At 40.6% G+C, this 16,623-nt stretch overlaps 1 protein-coding gene and 1 long non-coding RNA gene across 3 annotated transcripts in view; one reads left to right on the top strand and one right to left on the bottom strand.

Annotated features, from left to right (window-relative positions):
• LOC120744580 (MAM domain-containing glycosylphosphatidylinositol anchor protein 2-like) overlaps positions 1-16,623 on the bottom strand; it is a 138,164-nt gene that overhangs the window by 13,823 nt on the left and 107,718 nt on the right. For both annotated transcript variants that reach the window (XM_040049074.1, XM_040049073.1), the window contains exons 12-13: positions 15,767-15,787; positions 9,308-9,463 (exon numbers count right to left, since the gene is read on the bottom strand). In XM_040049074.1, the coding sequence (XP_039905008.1) occupies positions 9,308-9,463; positions 15,767-15,787 (177 nt within the window). The remainder of the gene's footprint in view (positions 1-9,307; positions 9,464-15,766; positions 15,788-16,623) is intronic.
• LOC120744581 lies at positions 11,155-13,635 on the top strand. Its single transcript, XR_005698398.1, has 5 exons — positions 11,155-11,548; positions 12,062-12,127; positions 12,486-12,641; positions 13,094-13,186; positions 13,484-13,635. It is a non-coding gene; the product is annotated as an uncharacterized LOC120744581 (long non-coding RNA).

A 16,623-nucleotide genomic window follows, 5' to 3' on the forward strand; every position in this document is an offset into this window, starting at 1 on the left:
TCGAACGCAGATTCACTGAGCGCTCAACACAGACAGCATCGTCAGAAGGAAAGTTGATAAAATAAATTACAAATGTTGTATTGTTCATACATATGCGTACCGAACCGAAAGCACTGTATCGAACGGTTCAATATCGATACGAATATCGTTGCACCCCTAATATAGAGGTATATAGAGGTGAAATGCTCTGTTATTACTGCTGGCTGCATTTTCTCCCGCTCTGATAGACCACAGTCAGCATCTTCATTTTTGTTTGTCTCTGACTGGCACTGAAACATAAACACGCTGTGTTTTAACGTTGATTTCAGTTGCTGGTCAAAAACACTGGACCTTCTAGAAATATCTCTTTGACAGCTGGCAGGTTTTAGTGAGTGTTATGAACTAAGATGCAAATTAACAAACAAACTCAACTATGAACTGTCATCACTATTTTCAAAATAATTTATCCAGGGAAAGATGCTAAAGTTATCTTACAATAACTGGACAGTTTGACAGGCGAGCTTACTCCACCTGCTCACATACCCAGTGTCACTGTGACAGTATACAGATAATTCAGTCAGACGCGTCTCTCTGTAATCAGGCTGTGAAAGTCAGTCTGACACTGATGTGCTGCTTTTTCCTGATAACCTGCGTCTGCCTGTGTGGCACAAAGAAATGCCAAACCTCAGTGGAAAATGTGGCATTTAATCAGGTGTTCCACTGATGAAATGACCATATCTTAGGTGTTTGTTCGCCCTAGTTGGGAGTTATTCTGTCTGATTAAATCACACTGAATAGGCATGTTTCATTTCAGCTGATCCCTGTATAGAAAGCAGAATCAAACTCAGAATCAGAAAGACTTTATTTATCCCCAAGGGGCAATTAAGATACAACAGAGCAGCATGACTTTGAAGATAAGGACAGGGCAATAAATACACAGAATATACAGTAGATACAGTTTTAAAATTAAAGTGACTGGAAGGTGAGTAAATAATTGTAAGTGACTAAAGTGAGTAAAGTGTCAGCAGTATAAAAGAGTGTAGTTTATGTTTCTGGTGTGGGAAATGTTCTTATCGGCTGGAGTTAAAAACCAGAGCTGCTTTGGGGACAAAGGTGGCGCTCCTCCTCCTCTCAGTCCTGCAGGAAATGCAGCGGAGGCGTCGCCCAGAGGGGAGCCATTGAAATGCGGGGTGAAGAATGTGAAAGGGGTCGTTGATGATTTTGGCTGCCTGTCTGAGGCCTGTTGGCTGAAAACCTGAGCCAGAGACAGGCCAATGACTGTAGAGCACACTGATGCAGTGTGCTGCAGTCTGTTCCTGTATGAAGGCTGAGGTAGTGGAACCAGCAGGTGATGGAGGTCATGATGCTTTCTAGGAAAGCATATTAAAAAGTCATCATGATGGCTGTGCTGACTCCAAAGGAGTTGAGTTTCCTAAGGAGGTATAGCCGTCGGTGGCACCTCCTGAGAATCTCCTCTGTGTTGGCAGAGAATCTCAGGAGGTTGTCAAAGATGGTTCCCAGGTATTTGTACTCCTCAACTACCTCCACTGGCTTCCCGTGGATGGTGGTGACTGAAGCAGCCAGATCCCTCTGCCTACTGGAGAAGGTCACCACCATCTCTTTGGTTTTGCTCACGTTCAGTTCAAGTTTGAGCTGTCACACCACTCTACAAACTCCTGCAGAGTGGGCCCGTGGTGCTGTGAGGGTCCTGACAGCAGTGACAGGAGAACTGTGTCGTCAACATATTTAACCAGGTGACAGTTGGGCTGTGTGGATCTGCAGTTAAGCAGGTGGAAGTTTAGTATGGCATCTCATCTGTCCAGATTTATTGTGCTTAAGATTTACACACATGCCCTAAATTGGCATGCATCCCTGCATGACAGCAGTCACTTTAAATGGTTTTTACTCTGCCAACACATGGGGAAGGGTTTTAGTCAAGGGCATGTGAAAAAATGTGATCAAGACTGTTTAAAAGAGAATGCATCACTAATGTTAAGGGATTTCCCAAAGTGTTGTAGGTTAGCCTGCTAGGTTCAGTCTTGTTCCAAGCTGACCGCCTGATTTCTGGAGGTTTTTCATCTTCAGCAACTTCTGCCTCTAATCCATCTCCATCACTCTCCTCTTTTCCATCCGACAGCCCTATTTGGTACTGCTCCTGAGTTACGTCAATAACTTCTTTCAGAGGTTCAACATCACTTTCTGTAGCTGGATCTATATCAGCACATGAATCATGAACAGATGAATATTCCTCACTAACAATAACACCTGTTTCTTTCATTGGAGGGTCATTTCCAATGTCATTTCCACTTGAGCCTTGAAGTGAAACATCACTCTCATCCAGCTCCACAGGTGCAGAACGAAACTCCTCTACTGCAGGGTTTAGACTCGTCTGGGTCCACACTTTGTTCTGACACAGACTCAGTTGCTTTGGGGATTTCACTGACAGTAGTGAAAGCTGGGTAACTGACTTCTTTGTGAACTACTGGAAAGTCATAATCCACAATATCATCATCACCCAGATAACGATAATCTCCTTCAACTTCAGAAACTGGATTCTCTTTGGAGGCGTTGCCTTTGAGTGTCTCTTTTTCTGGATTTCCATGACTGGGTTCGATTGGCACTGAGCGTGACAGGAACCCACACGGTAACAGTAAGTCTCTATGCAGTGTCCTCTCAGGCCCATCTGACATGAGTGGAGCAACAACATATACAGCAGAGTCATTGATCTCTTTCAAAACTTTGTAGACCATCTGACTCCATCTGTCAGCTAGTTTGTGTTTCCCTCGTATTCCAACATTCTTGACAAGAACACGATCTCCAACCTCCAAGGTGGATTCTCTCACTTTTAGATCGTATCTTGACTTATTGCGTAGGGCAGCTTTCTCGCTATGTTCCACAGCAAGTATGTAACTTTCCTGCAGGCTTTCTCTGAGCTTCTTCACATATTCACTGTGAGTTACACTGTCCTGCCTGCTCACATTAAGTCCAAAAGCCACATCATTTGGAAGGTTTGGCTGTCTCCCAAACATGAGCTGATAGGGTGAATACCCAGTTGTGTCATTTTTTGTGCAATTGTAGGCGTGAGCCAATGGCTGCACATGATCACGCCATTTTAGTTTGTCCTCTTCTTGGAGTGTTCCAAGCATCCCTAGCAGTGTACGGTTAAACCGTCCTACTGGATTACCACGGGGATGATAGGGGGGTTGTTCTTGTTTTCTTTATGCCTAACATTTGGCATAAGTTTTTGATGACTGCCGATTCAAAATAACGGCCCTGGTAACTATGCAACCGCTCTGGTATGCCATAGTGAACGATGAATTTATCCCACAGGGCCTTGGCAACAGTCTTTTCCTTCTGGTCTGAAATTGTAACAGTAAACTTTGTAAAGTGATCTGTTATCACCAGAATATTCTTTGTTCCTCGGCTATCAGGTTCAAGAGACAAATAGTCCATGACACCAACTCAAGCGGTCGACTGGTTTTAATATTTACCAGTGGGGCAGATTTCTCAGCTCCAGCCTTGCGGTGGATGCACCTTTCACATGTTCTGACTTTTATTTCAACACCTAAGAACATTCGGGGCCAAAAGAAACGTGTTCTTACAAGGTCAACAGCTCTTTCAAATCCCATGTGACCTACTGCATCACGAAGACTTTTAAGAGCCACTTCTCTGTACTCTTTTAGAAGCACTAGTTGAAAAAGAGTCTGGCCTTGGCTCACTCGCTTCCGGTACAAGACATTGTCTATTATGGACAACTGATCCCGTACTCTTAACATGAGTTGGACTTCCCTTTCCTCCTTTTGCCTAAGACGATAGGAAAGGCGTTTTCCTGTATGGAGAAGGTCTATGACTCTGCTTATTATAGGGTCACGCCTTTGTTCTGCAGCCCAATCTTGTTGGGAGAGGAAGGAGTGCTAGTACCAGTCAGCACGTCGGCTTGAACAAACTTGTCAGGTATCGTACTTGCATCCACTGCCAAACACTCCACCGCAGAAGCTAGGTGGTGGTTTAGCCTTTTGGTGTCAGGAGATGTGGTGCTTCTCGCATACAGCTTTTAGAGCATCCATTGGAAATGCTGCACTGTTTCCCTCTGTAAACTTTGCAATGAATTGCTTTACTCTCTCGTCCTCAGCAGTTGTACTGTCATCAGTTTCAACAGAAACATGCGGCCGTCTTGATAATCCATCCGCATCCTGATTTCTTTTACCGGCTCTGTACTATATGTTGAAATTGATATTCGACAAAGCAGCAAGACATCGATGTCCAGTTGTGTCAAGTTTAGCAAACGTTAACACGTAGGTTATTGGGTTATTGTCAGTCATGATGGTAAAGTCAGCTCCATACAAATAATCAGCAAAATTGTCTGTAATTGCTTTAGTGCAAGAAATTCAATTTTGTGAGTGGGGTACCTTCTTTCACAGTTTGACAGGCCTCTGCTGGCATAGGCGATGACTCTTAACCGATCTTCTTCTTCCTGGTATAGGGCTGCACCAAGTCCATGTGAACTAGTATCGGTATGTAAATCATAGGGTTTCCTGGGGTCAGCAAACCCCAAGCACTGGTGCAGATGTCAACTTCTCAAAGAGGGCCTTGAAAGCTTTCTCAAATAAGGGAGTCCATTTCTCCTTAAAAGGACGGTTCAGGACGCTGTTTGATAGTGATTTGTGGTGTTTCAGCTTCCTGGCAGGGACATAACCAGCTGTCAAATCATTCAATGGCCTTGTAATTTTGGAATAATCTTTGACAAACCTGCGATAATAGCCGGTGAAGCCTAAAAATGACTTCAGTTCTGACAGGTTTGTGGGTCTGGGCCATGTTGTGAGTGCAGAGATTTTGTCAGGATCTGTCTCCACTCCCTGTTCTGAGACAATGTGTCCTAAATGGAGAAGCTCTTCTTCATGTTCCTTCAAAGTATTGGAGAACACAATAAGATCATCAAGAAAGACCAGTACTTCCTTGAGGTTCATGGAGCCCATGCATTTATCCATAACTCTTTGAAAAGTGCTTGGAGCATTAGTGACTCCTTGGGTCATCCTGTTGAATCCCCAAACCCCCATGGGTGTGACAAAAGCTGTCTTGTGCTTATCCTCTTCTTCAGCCTCTACCTGGTAATATCCAGACTTTAAATTCATAACAGAAAACCATTTGGATCTTGACAGAGCTGTAAATGCCTCTTTTATATTGGGCAAGGCACAAGCCCCTTTGATTGTCTGGTTGTTCAACTTTCTGTAATCCACACATAGGCAGATCTGCCCATTTTTCTTTTTCACAACTACAATTGGTGAAGCAAATGGGCTCTCGGACTCTCTAATAATGTTGCTGTCGCACAGCTGCTCTAAATGAAGGCGGACAGCTTCATAATCAGAGGGATGAATGGGCCTCGGCCTTTGTTTAAAAGGCGTTGGATGAGAGAGCCGAATCTTATGTTTCACCACTGTGGTGTGACCATAATCAAGTTCACCCCTAGCAAAAAAAACCAGACACGAATTTAGCTTCTCGGCGATCCTGTCTTTCCACTCGTTTGACAGGGGTGAGTCACCAAAATCGAACTGGATTTTGTCACTTGGTTTTACTTTGTGGGTGGTGTAACACTGAGCATGTTACTGTTCTGAACTTCTAGTTCGATTCCTACATTCAGACCTTGCAGGAGAAACTAAAAGTGGAACAGATATCTCTGCCAAACGAGGGTGAGCTGGCAGAATGATATCATGCGTTTTCTCATTTTTTAGGAGAATGGGAACTTTGAAGGATGTCTATCGTGGCTTTGACATTACATAGCTGGAAAATATCAAGCCTTTGCTTTCTTTGCTTTTGAGATGGTTTTGAGTTGCAGCTGCAGTTCCACAACCTGCTTCTTTAGACTCTCAGTTTCAGAGATATAGGCCTGCAATACACTTGCACTTGTGTCAGTGTAGTATGGGAAATCAGGGACAGAATGCATGTGCACAATAGGTTTTGTCTTAGTAGGTATTAAATCCAGTTCTTTGTATTCTTCAACGGCCAAGAAAGACACGGCTCAAAGTGGTCAAACTCAAAAGATCTTTAATTTTACATTTTCTGGAAAATGGAGACTTAGCACACCCAGCAACGACAGCTCAAGTCTCAGGCAGAAAACAGGAAGCCTGATTATTTATATTCTTCCTCTAGACGTCACACACACTTTAAGTTTCGATCAAACACTCTACTTAGTTTCACTTTCTGCCTGCAGCTCCTCATATTCTGCAAAAACATGCAGTTTCCTGTCAGCCTGTGACCTAGTCAAGTCTGGGCCTCTCGTAAAACAATCTACTCAGCAAATAAGCATTAAGATTATATATTTAAATCCCAACATAGGCCCAAAATGTCATTGCATCTGGTCCAGTTTAGCATCTGGTGGAGGGGGTTGCCACACTGCCTGAGAGTGAGCATAACCATTTAGATTGGCTATGTGTAGTGACAGAGTCATTTATGATTACATGTTTAACTACTATACGCTGTATCTCTGGTGGGTTAGTTACTTCATCTGTCACCACTGGAAGTTTGGTTGGAGTGGTCTTTAGTTTAACAACTCTACAAGTCTGAGATTTAGCTGAATGGGTGACTCGCTGGGATGTAAGGTGCCGTCTGTGGTGGTACTTTAGTTTTGCTGTCTCTATCAAGGGTGTAGTACTGTGGTCAGAAAAACTGTCAATGTCATTTTCATCGCTTGAGTCAGTCAAAACAGGGTCTGGCTTTGGAGTATGATGCAGTGCTGGTGCTTCAATGCGACTAGCCTGCCATTTTACATTCTTGTTGGTCACATTTTCAATCTCAAGGGGAAATTCTGACTCGTTATCCCCCATTGTAATATCTGACTCAAACTCAGCAATAACAGTTTCCCCACACTCTGGTTGTGCATTTGGGACCCTTAGAATCCTTGTTACCACCCCATACTTCTCCAAGGAAGCAATAATATCAGCATCAGAATCTAGACTAGCAACTCCAGTAATACCGATGGACCGTTTAAGATCCATCTGTGTCTTAATCACTCCTGGCTGGCTCGCCAGGAAAAGGTACTATGTAACACACAATACTTTACGACTACAGAATGTAGAGAAAGTTAGGATCTTGGGCTCATGTTCTCTAGGAATCGACTAAGAAGCTAATGACACACAGCTAAAAGAACAGTCAACATTTATTTAAACAAATCCATAAACAGTCATTCAACAGTTCACAACAGTTCCAATAGTCCATATTTGTCAGTCGTGTATTCAGTTTCAGAGTTCAGAGTTCTTTTCAGTCTTTTCAGTTCAAGTGTGTGAATTATGTGTGTAGTGTTAATGTTAGTGGTACTACCCAGGTAGTGTATTGTTTTGAGAGCTCATAAGCTTATCTGTCAAGAAGTAAAGCAGTTGTCACTTCTAAGTAGGCTGGAAACCTTCCTGCATTGCAGCTGGGGATCCTGAATCCTGGTTCGCAGCAGGTGGATTTACTGGCCTCGCTCTCACAATTTTAGACTCCGACAAAAAGACTCCTTGTTCGGCCTGTGAGTTTAGATGGACGGCCTTGTCTTGGTAGGTTTACGGTTGTGCCATACTCCTTCCATTTCTGAATGATCGCTTGAACAGTGCTCCGTGGGATGTTCAAGGCTTGGCAAATCTTTTTGTAGCCTAAGCCTGCTTTAAATTTCTCAATAACTTTATCCCTGACCTGTCTGGTGTGTTCTTTGGACTTCATGGTGGTGTTGCTCCCAGTATTCTCTTAGACAACCTCTGAGGCCGTCACAGAGCAGCTGTATTTGTACTGACATTAGATCACACACAGGTGCACTCTATTTAGTCATTAGCACTCATCAGGCAACGTCTATGGACAACTGACTGCACTCAGACCAAAGGGGGCTGAATAATTACGCACACCCCACTTTGCAGTTATTTATTTGTAAAACATGTTTGGAGTCATGTATGATTTTCGTTCCACTTCTCACGTGTGCACCACTTTATGTTGGTCTTTCACGTGGAATTCCAATAACATTGATTCATGTTTGTGGCTGTAATGTGACAAAATGTGGGAAAGTTCAAGGGGGCCGAATACTTTTGCAAGCCACTGTAAGTAAAGGTTTAATTACAGTCACCATAAAGTCATGTAGCACATAGCCCATTAACAGAGACAGATCACAATCTTCTGGGAATGGGATCTAATGGAGATGTTGAATGTCCCAAGCCAAAAAGCAGCAGTGACAAAAAGGACACAAAGGTTTGTCTCGCATTTGCAAGCCCAACAAACACCTTCATAGTCTCCAAGAGTTTTTCTGTGGACTGATGAGAGAAAAGTAGAACTTTTGGACGGTTTGTATCCCATTACATCTGACAGAAAACTAACACTCTATTACATAAAAGGGCCAGCTTTCTCCTTTTTCCAGCTGTAGTCCCTACATTTCAAGCCCCAGCGCTCACCCCACATTCCTGACTTTTCTTCTCACCTCCATATGCCTTCCCCCTTCTTCCATTTTTGTATCTGTTTTCTTTTTCAAGTCATTGTTTCCTGACAGTGACAGTCTGGCATAGTGTCAGGCACTCCTTTTCCCTAAACTACACTATGGAAACAAACCATTTTATCTGATGCAGAATAAAACTCTGTAGTGTGTCAATCATGGTGCTCTCATTCAGTCAGTGAGCACTCCTCACACTGCTTTGCTGCTTTTTTATTTGTTCAGGGTGGGCATCGCCTGTCTCAGCAACACATGTTAGCAACGGTTTGGTCCCTGTCGAACAGTTCAATGAAATGATTAACAGTCAGAGTCAGTTTTAATCTGCACTTCTTTTCTTGCTGTCAGAGCTGCAGGCGATAGAATTGTAAAATGGCCTGTATTTGTATAGCGCTTTACTAGTCCCTATGGACCCCAAAGCGCTTTACACTACATCAGTCATCCACCCATTCACACACACATTCATGTTTGCATCTCTGACTGATGTGATGTCCACATATGTTGATGCCAGGTCCTAGGAGCTTAAATGTGCTGAAGCTGGTGACCCCAACACACTGTGTAAACTGATCAAGAAAGCTTGCTCTGTGACCGGTGACCGACTGGTGACTGACTGGTGACCGACTGGTGACCTGTTCAGGAGGTCACTGAATCAGCTGTTATCCATTACTGATAAATCTGACCCACCCAACAGTTCAGCAGCAGAAGGATTCAGCCCCTCTGCAACAATTACACATTTGAATAATACTAATAATAATTATGAATTCATATTACGACCAAATATGGGCTAAATGAAGTGTAGAAAACCAAACTAAATACATGAATGAAATCTGTAAATCTGTGTGTGTCTGTGTGTGTGTGTGTGTGTGTGTGTGTGTGTGTGTGTACCCTGCTTGGAGCCGGTGTGGTCAGAGCTTGGTCCCGTGTTTGGCGTATATTTGGTGTCTCGTGTGGCGGCACTGTGGCGTGTCCAGTCGAACACATCATTTTTGTCCTGAGAGAACAAACACAATGCCTCATCCTCGAAACCACACTGGAACTCCCCTGAACACACAAACCACACACACAAATACAACCTTGATAAATACACGCTCGACCTACAGAAAAATCTAAATCAAATTCAAGAGTTATTTGTTTCATTGTCCATGAAAATCAGTTAATAACTTGTGAATATTAAATATTCCAAGTCTGGATTCATGAAGTGTGATGTGATTGGCTGTTTCCCTGTCAGCTGTTGGGTTGTTCCACTCCCACCTGATCAGCTCAGAATAAGCTGATTTGTTAATAATAATAACTTTAGCATATTTAATGAAACCAGCAAAATGTTACTTTCATCCTATTAGAATAGAATAGAATAGAATAGAATAATCCTTTAATTGTCCCACAAGGGGAAATTTGGTTGAAACAGCAGCCAAAAAGACAGATATACAAACAAACAGGACACAGGACAGAAACATTAAGGACAATGGTTACTATAAACAGAGAGTACTGTACAGTTATTAAATAAAATAAAAATAATTACAGATAAGAGGCAAAGCAGGTTGTAGTACGAATCGGTTGATTAAATTATTGCAGTTACAGTGCAGATGTAAACATCTATGTTTGTTGGGAGCAGTTCTGATTGTGCAGTCTGACAGCTGCAGGGAGGAAGGACCTGCAGAAATGCTCCTTCATGCATCGAGGATGCAGCAGTCTGTCACTGCAGCAGCTCTGCAGTTCAGCAACAAAATGACAAAGTATAAGAGCTACAGCACAGCAGGCTCAGTTGTACGTTAAATGTCACAACGTGAAGCCAAACTCTGAGTAGTCAGTACCATGGTACAAATGCGTTTCACTGTTTCTACACTGTGCTCGCTCACTTTGGAGCGTTTGGTGATGCCATGGAGACTTTTCAATCCTTAGAGCATGTGGAGCTTAGAGTTAACACTCAACCAAAACACCATGGAGCTGTGTTTCTCACAGCATATGCACCACAAACTGCCAGAGGCTTGTTAGATGGAACTGGAGGAGTCATTGAATTCCTTGCAGCCAAAGCTAACTGGCTCCAAACCAGTGTTTATTTTCAGTCGTAGTTTTCATCAGCTACCTTTATTTTCGATAACTAAACTAACGCACGAGGACAAAAAACTGTGATGAAATGTTTTGACGCTTTACCGACAAACAGAACAAGATGAAAAAGTTCCCGAGAGATGAGATTCAATCAGAATTCAGCGCATGGAAGGAAGCGAAGCGTAGACATTTCAAGGAAAATAAGACGCTATGTAAACTTTTACCTGTAAAAATATGACAAACTTTTAGTCAGGCGAAGAAATAAAACTACATGCAGGACACAGGAAGCAACTAACTAACAAACAACAATAACCAAAATGCTAAAATAACAGAAGAACGCTGGAGTAACCACGATGTGATCGACCAATGATATTATATGACTTAAAATGTTCAAACTTCCACCTGGACTCTGAGCGCCGCTGGCCTGGTCACGTTTCATAGAACATATGCTAAAGTTATGATATTAGAATAAATAAACATCAGCTGATTGTAAGCAGGTCAGGTGGGACGCACCTGAAAAGCTTTTTCTGTACTTCTGTATGGCTAATCCACCTTTAGCTATGTTCCCACACTCAAAAAAATGAATGAGGTGGATTGTTCAGTGTATATTAATTATTTATTTTCATTTTACTTAAAATATATGTTTTTGTTAAGTTAACATATGTTTTTCTAATTAAGTCTACGTAATTGTGTCTATTATTCAACGTACATAATACTAATGTGTTACTTGATCGCATAACATTTAAGTTAAGTCAATTAGGATCGATATACCTTGTATATCCACAAGGTGGCAGTAATGCAAAAACAGTTGTAATGAAACCGCGCAGAACAAGAAGGTTTCACGGCTTGTGCCTGCTCATGCGCAAGACTTCAAATTTAACTGAAAAAGGCTGTTTTGGCGCCAAGCTGCTGTTTCTTTGAGAGGTAAGACCACTTTTTTCTTTGACTATGTTGTGTAGTATCTATATGTCCAGCATGGTTATATTTTGCGTTTGTCTTACAAGACATGTTATATCGTTTGCGTGCGCTTGTTTTACATTAGTTTTACTGGGTCCTGGACATGCTTATTTTGTGGACTGTGTAAGAAACATTTTTATTGTTTTTTGTTTTATTAAGGGATTAGCTACAGGGGTTCATGGGGTTATTCTTTCAAGGGGTTATTTTTCCATTTGCTTTCTTGGGATTCCTTTTCTGTAATCCCGAGAGTCGGAAATATCAAATAGGATAGCAAGGATAGCATAAAGTGACATTTAAAATCCAAAAAGTCAAGGGCGAAAGCCACTGTGACACCATTGTTCTGCTCTATCAGTAATCTGTATTATGTAAAAATGGTCTGTAAATACAGCATGTTTCCTAGCGGAGTTATACATATCAACGTAGTTATAAATTACAGTTTGTGAAAGTACACACTTGAGTGGACAGACAATGGAGGTCAACAGACCTGGTGATAATTGCTTCTATAGAAAGTTAGCACATGGCAGTGTCAATCTCTTGCTTTTCTTCTGAGTAGTATTTTATTTAGTTGTAATTCAAACAATAATTTGCTTCTTGAAATTAAGTAATGAATTTCTTGTTTCACTTTATAAATCTCAGATCCTGCCTTTACCTGCTCCCTCCTATACTGATGTGGTGTATGTGGTATTGCTGAGCTTGTATGTGGTATGCGAACTGTTATACTTTTAAAAACAAAACTGTTTTATAAGTTAAGTTTTCTTTAGTGACCCATCCCATGCCCCTGTTATTTCTTCTCCACATCTGAACCATGGTAAAGGTTGCAGTTCAAGGGCCTGAGGCATGAAATTCTTTTCAGATCAGCTGTGATCAATATTTTTTGGAACTTGATAAATAACAATAAAAGCTGTAATGGCTCCATTAGCATTTTGTGTAAATGTTTGTGTTAAAATTATAGCTTTAATGAGGTCTTTCTACATTAGTTTTAGTTATAAAGTATGTATATGTGTACATATAGTATGTATATTTACAGTACAGTATGTTGTGTTTGTTGACATATTTTCAGGTGGAAGCAGAATATGTGAGGATTACTACTGCTGCACATGTTCCAAGGCTTTTTACACAACTTGACCAATACACTGACCAGCTCATAAAAGTCTTCAAGAAAAAAGGAGGCGTTGCAGGGAAGAAAATTAGACAAACTTTGGCCCCTGCCACACAGGTGCGTTATTCTGTTGGTAGCAAAATATTATGGCTAATAAGATCATTTTCAAATTTAAACAGCTAGTGTATGGTAGCTGCACAGTGCACTTACATTTATATTAAGCAATACAAAGTTTGGTACTCAAAACGTTGGAAAACTTAAATTACCTAAACATATGTAAAATCTGATCCCTTGATTTAGGTTAAACCAGAAGTGAATGTTTTTATGTTATGTTTTGAATGCAAAAAAGATGATGCATTAGTTTGTCTTTACCTCCATTATGGACACATATAATGTGGTGGAAACCCTGCCCAACAGGTTAACTATTCATGTCAATGTGATGATTAGTTGGTCTTGTGTACATGTCTATCTGTGCAGTGGATATGTCATTCATTTTGCGTATAATGTGAGTTTGTGTCATCCTAAAGTATATCTGTTTTCTCTTCCTGTATCTCTGCCACTCTCTACAGAAGGAAACTATTGAAAAGGGGAGAGAGTGTGTCCTCAGGGCACTACCTTTTTACCTGAATGAAGACCCAAGCATCCTCTTCAAAGAATAATTGGTTGGTAATTTTAGTTTAGTTTTTTATCTGTATTAAACCAAATTTTGAATAACTAATGTTGTTGCATGTTGTAATGTTGTTGTTGTTGTAATTTGCATGGAACCTGTTTAAATGTTTTGGGAAATCTTCTTGTATACCCAAACTATTTATATTTATTGTTGAATCTGTAGTCTAAAATAGTGGCGCACTGGGGTGCATGTTCCTAATATTGTGTTTACGTCATTAAAGGGTAGCTTTGGCCCTCTTTCTTTCTTTTTTTAAAACTGGATGCCATTTTTCTATGTTTTTGTGTCTAAGCTACAGCTGTTCAGAGGGAGCTGGAACAAATTACCCTTGCTATCTTTACCATCGAAAGAGCTGATGCCAGCACTCCTCCAGCCGATGTGGGTATAACCATCTAGTGTGTCCTGCATGACCTGGAAGACCTGGCCTCTGCATGTGCACTCTTAATGGGTAGGATATATGCACTGAATCTCAGTTAACCTCAAGACTGAAAGCTTTCTTTGAAGTACTTCAGAAGCTCTTCCTTCATCTGTATGTCAGCAGACTCTTGACCAAGGTACAGTTGCTCAAGAATAAACTGAATGAATAAGCCAACCTTTAATTTGGATGATGAATGTTCTGTCAGATGGATTGAAGTTTTTCGGAGGCTGAATGGGAGTAAAATGGTAATTTGTAAATGACAGATAAAGGGAAAATTACATTTAAGAGAAATTTAGAACATTTTGAAAAGTTTGTAAACTACTACAATTTGAGAGATTTTATTGTTGTGGGGGGGGGGGAGTAAGAGACAATCAAAAGTATTGACATTTAAAGGATTTAATTGAGAGATGATACTGCACCAGAAATGTTGAAGGGTGGTGTGTATATTAGCGTTCAAGGCATATTGTTATGAGGTGGAAATATGTTCATATTCAGTTTGTGTTACATTGTGTGCATTGTAAAGGTAATTGCAATACATACTAAAAATAAGGGTAAGTTAGGAGGTTGATCTGATATCTTCGTGTTGGTGTTGTTCCCAGATCATCATACTAAATGTTGTTCCAGGATCAACATTGCAAGTGACCAATCAGAATGTTGTGACGTCATACTTTTGCGACTTCGGGAAAAACCGGCGTAAAACAAAAAACTGTACTTAAGCTGCGTGAAACCGCCTCTGTCCGCCGATCAACTGACCCTAACCCTAACCGTAACCCTTTAATAAACAGTAAGCAGAATTGATATTGTCCTTGCAACATTGGAATTTCATAAATGCACGAATGGCTTGGCGCGCAAAAGAATAACGTCACAACAATGTGATTGGTCACTTGCAATGTTGAACCTGGAACAACATTTTCATGATGGTCTGGGAACAACACCAACACGAGGATATCAGATCATCCAAGTTGGGAATGCAGGATGAATGTATATTTTGTGGACTTTTAAAGACGAACAATTGTTTCCATGTTAAAATGTTTACATCTGAAGTTTTTTGCCCAAACACTGGTAAAATAAATGTTGACAGTGGCAAGTGTTAAATGGTTACTGCTGTGCTGTTGCAAAAAAACTGAATGCTGACAAGCTGTTTTATTGTTAGACCATAATGTTGGCATGTTTTGTTAAAGTTTTATTTGGGATGGTGATGTAATTTTCTTTGATTGCTAATATCAGTGGACTATTTATTATTATTATTATTATTATTATTATTATTATTATTATTATTATTGTTGTTGTTGTTACATTAATTTTTTTTTAAATTGTGGCTGTTGAGGTGGACACTTCACTTTGCATTGTTAAAGGAAAGCACTTCATTGGCATTGTGTTACTGGACTGACCCTAAGCAATCATTGCAAATAGCAACTTTGCTATCCATTTTAGACACTAAAAGAAAAAACACTCACAGACCTTACTAGCATCACATGTGCATAACTCAAGTGTCATCTTATCAATGTGTTATGTGATCTTCAATGCGGTTTTTTTTTTCCTTCTATTTCTGGCAGATACAGACATTTAATTTAAAGTCTTGATGTTGCATCTGTCTACATACTGTTAATTACTAACCCTAATGAGCTGTTGTGTTTTATTTTGGACTGGGTTTACACAAATGCTCACTGAATGTGTTGGCAATAAAAGAAATTTTAAAAAATAAGTTGGATGTACTTAATTCATTTGTGTGGAACCTGTTGACAAAATAGATTTATGTAAAACTAATTAATAAAGCACAAGGTGGCTGAAAATATAATATTTGAATTAATCTAACTTAAATTTAACATTTTACTGCCACAAATAAGAAATGTGTTGAAGTAACTAATCTAAACTATCTAACCTGTAAATATATCATCTATGTTCATACAACATAACTTGATTTAGTTAGTCTTAAATATGTCTTGTTAATCTTAAGTAGTTTTTTTTAAATTAGATGAACTAAAGATTTTTGCTTTAAACTAACATAATTCAATTTCGTGGAACCTGTTGAAAAAATAATTTTAATTAAAGTCAACGTTTCATTTTTTTGAGTGCAGTATAGAAGGCCATTTGGACTGTTTTAAACCCGAGTGCAGCCCAGTGTGTGACTGTGTGTCAGTGTGGGCAGATACTTACTGAGATGTGGGTTAACAGGAGCTGTGAAGGGACAAAAAAGAAGAGGTCAGTCAGAACAGTCCAAAAACACTCAGTGTGAGCAGAACCGTCATGATCCAGCACAGTAACTGTGACACAAACGTGAGAACGGTGTCGTTTCAAACCAAGCTGGACTGTAAACAGCTTTTTAGATCATGACGAAATACAAGACAAAAAACAGGAAGTGACCTTTCAGTGTAAACCTGTTTGATAGCGAGCCCCTCTGGCCTGGACATATTTCATCATGCTAAAGTTATGATATAGGAATAGATTGGATTGTGCGGACCTCGGTGACACTCCCAGGCTGCTTACCCTACAACCTAACCCTGATTCTAACCTATAAAACCCTTGAACACTCAAGCAGCTGTTCGAAAGTGGAAGTAGCCTCGACACACTGAGGTGTGCGCTTGTCCTGTGCTTTGTTACACTGTGGCAATCTCAATAATATTACCACAGCACTTCAGTGTCTGACCAAATGTAAACCATGCTGGAAATGCTGTTCTTATCCAAACCGTGGGACATCAGGAAATGCTGATCTGACAAGAACCCTGAACCATGGCCAAGGTGTTGTGTTGGGAGGAAATTCATTTACAAACTAATGAAGGATTAGAAAACCTAAATCTACCAAATCACACGCAGTGGAAACAGCTTTTATTACCTAATTGCAGGGTTCAGGGTATCCATTCTTCTCTTAAATCCAGCTTTGACAGATGTCACATGGTGGCATGCAGAGCATCATGTGACCCAGCTGAACGTCAGTCTGCATGCATAAGTATCCTGGGGCAAGATACTGAAACCTGAGCTGCTCTCTGCGGTGGCTGTAGCTCAGGAGGTAGAGA

This window comes from Simochromis diagramma, unplaced genomic scaffold, assembly GCF_900408965.1.
Source record: "Simochromis diagramma unplaced genomic scaffold, fSimDia1.1 OVJJ01000426.1, whole genome shotgun sequence".
NCBI classification, from domain to species: domain Eukaryota; kingdom Metazoa; phylum Chordata; class Actinopteri; order Cichliformes; family Cichlidae; genus Simochromis; species Simochromis diagramma.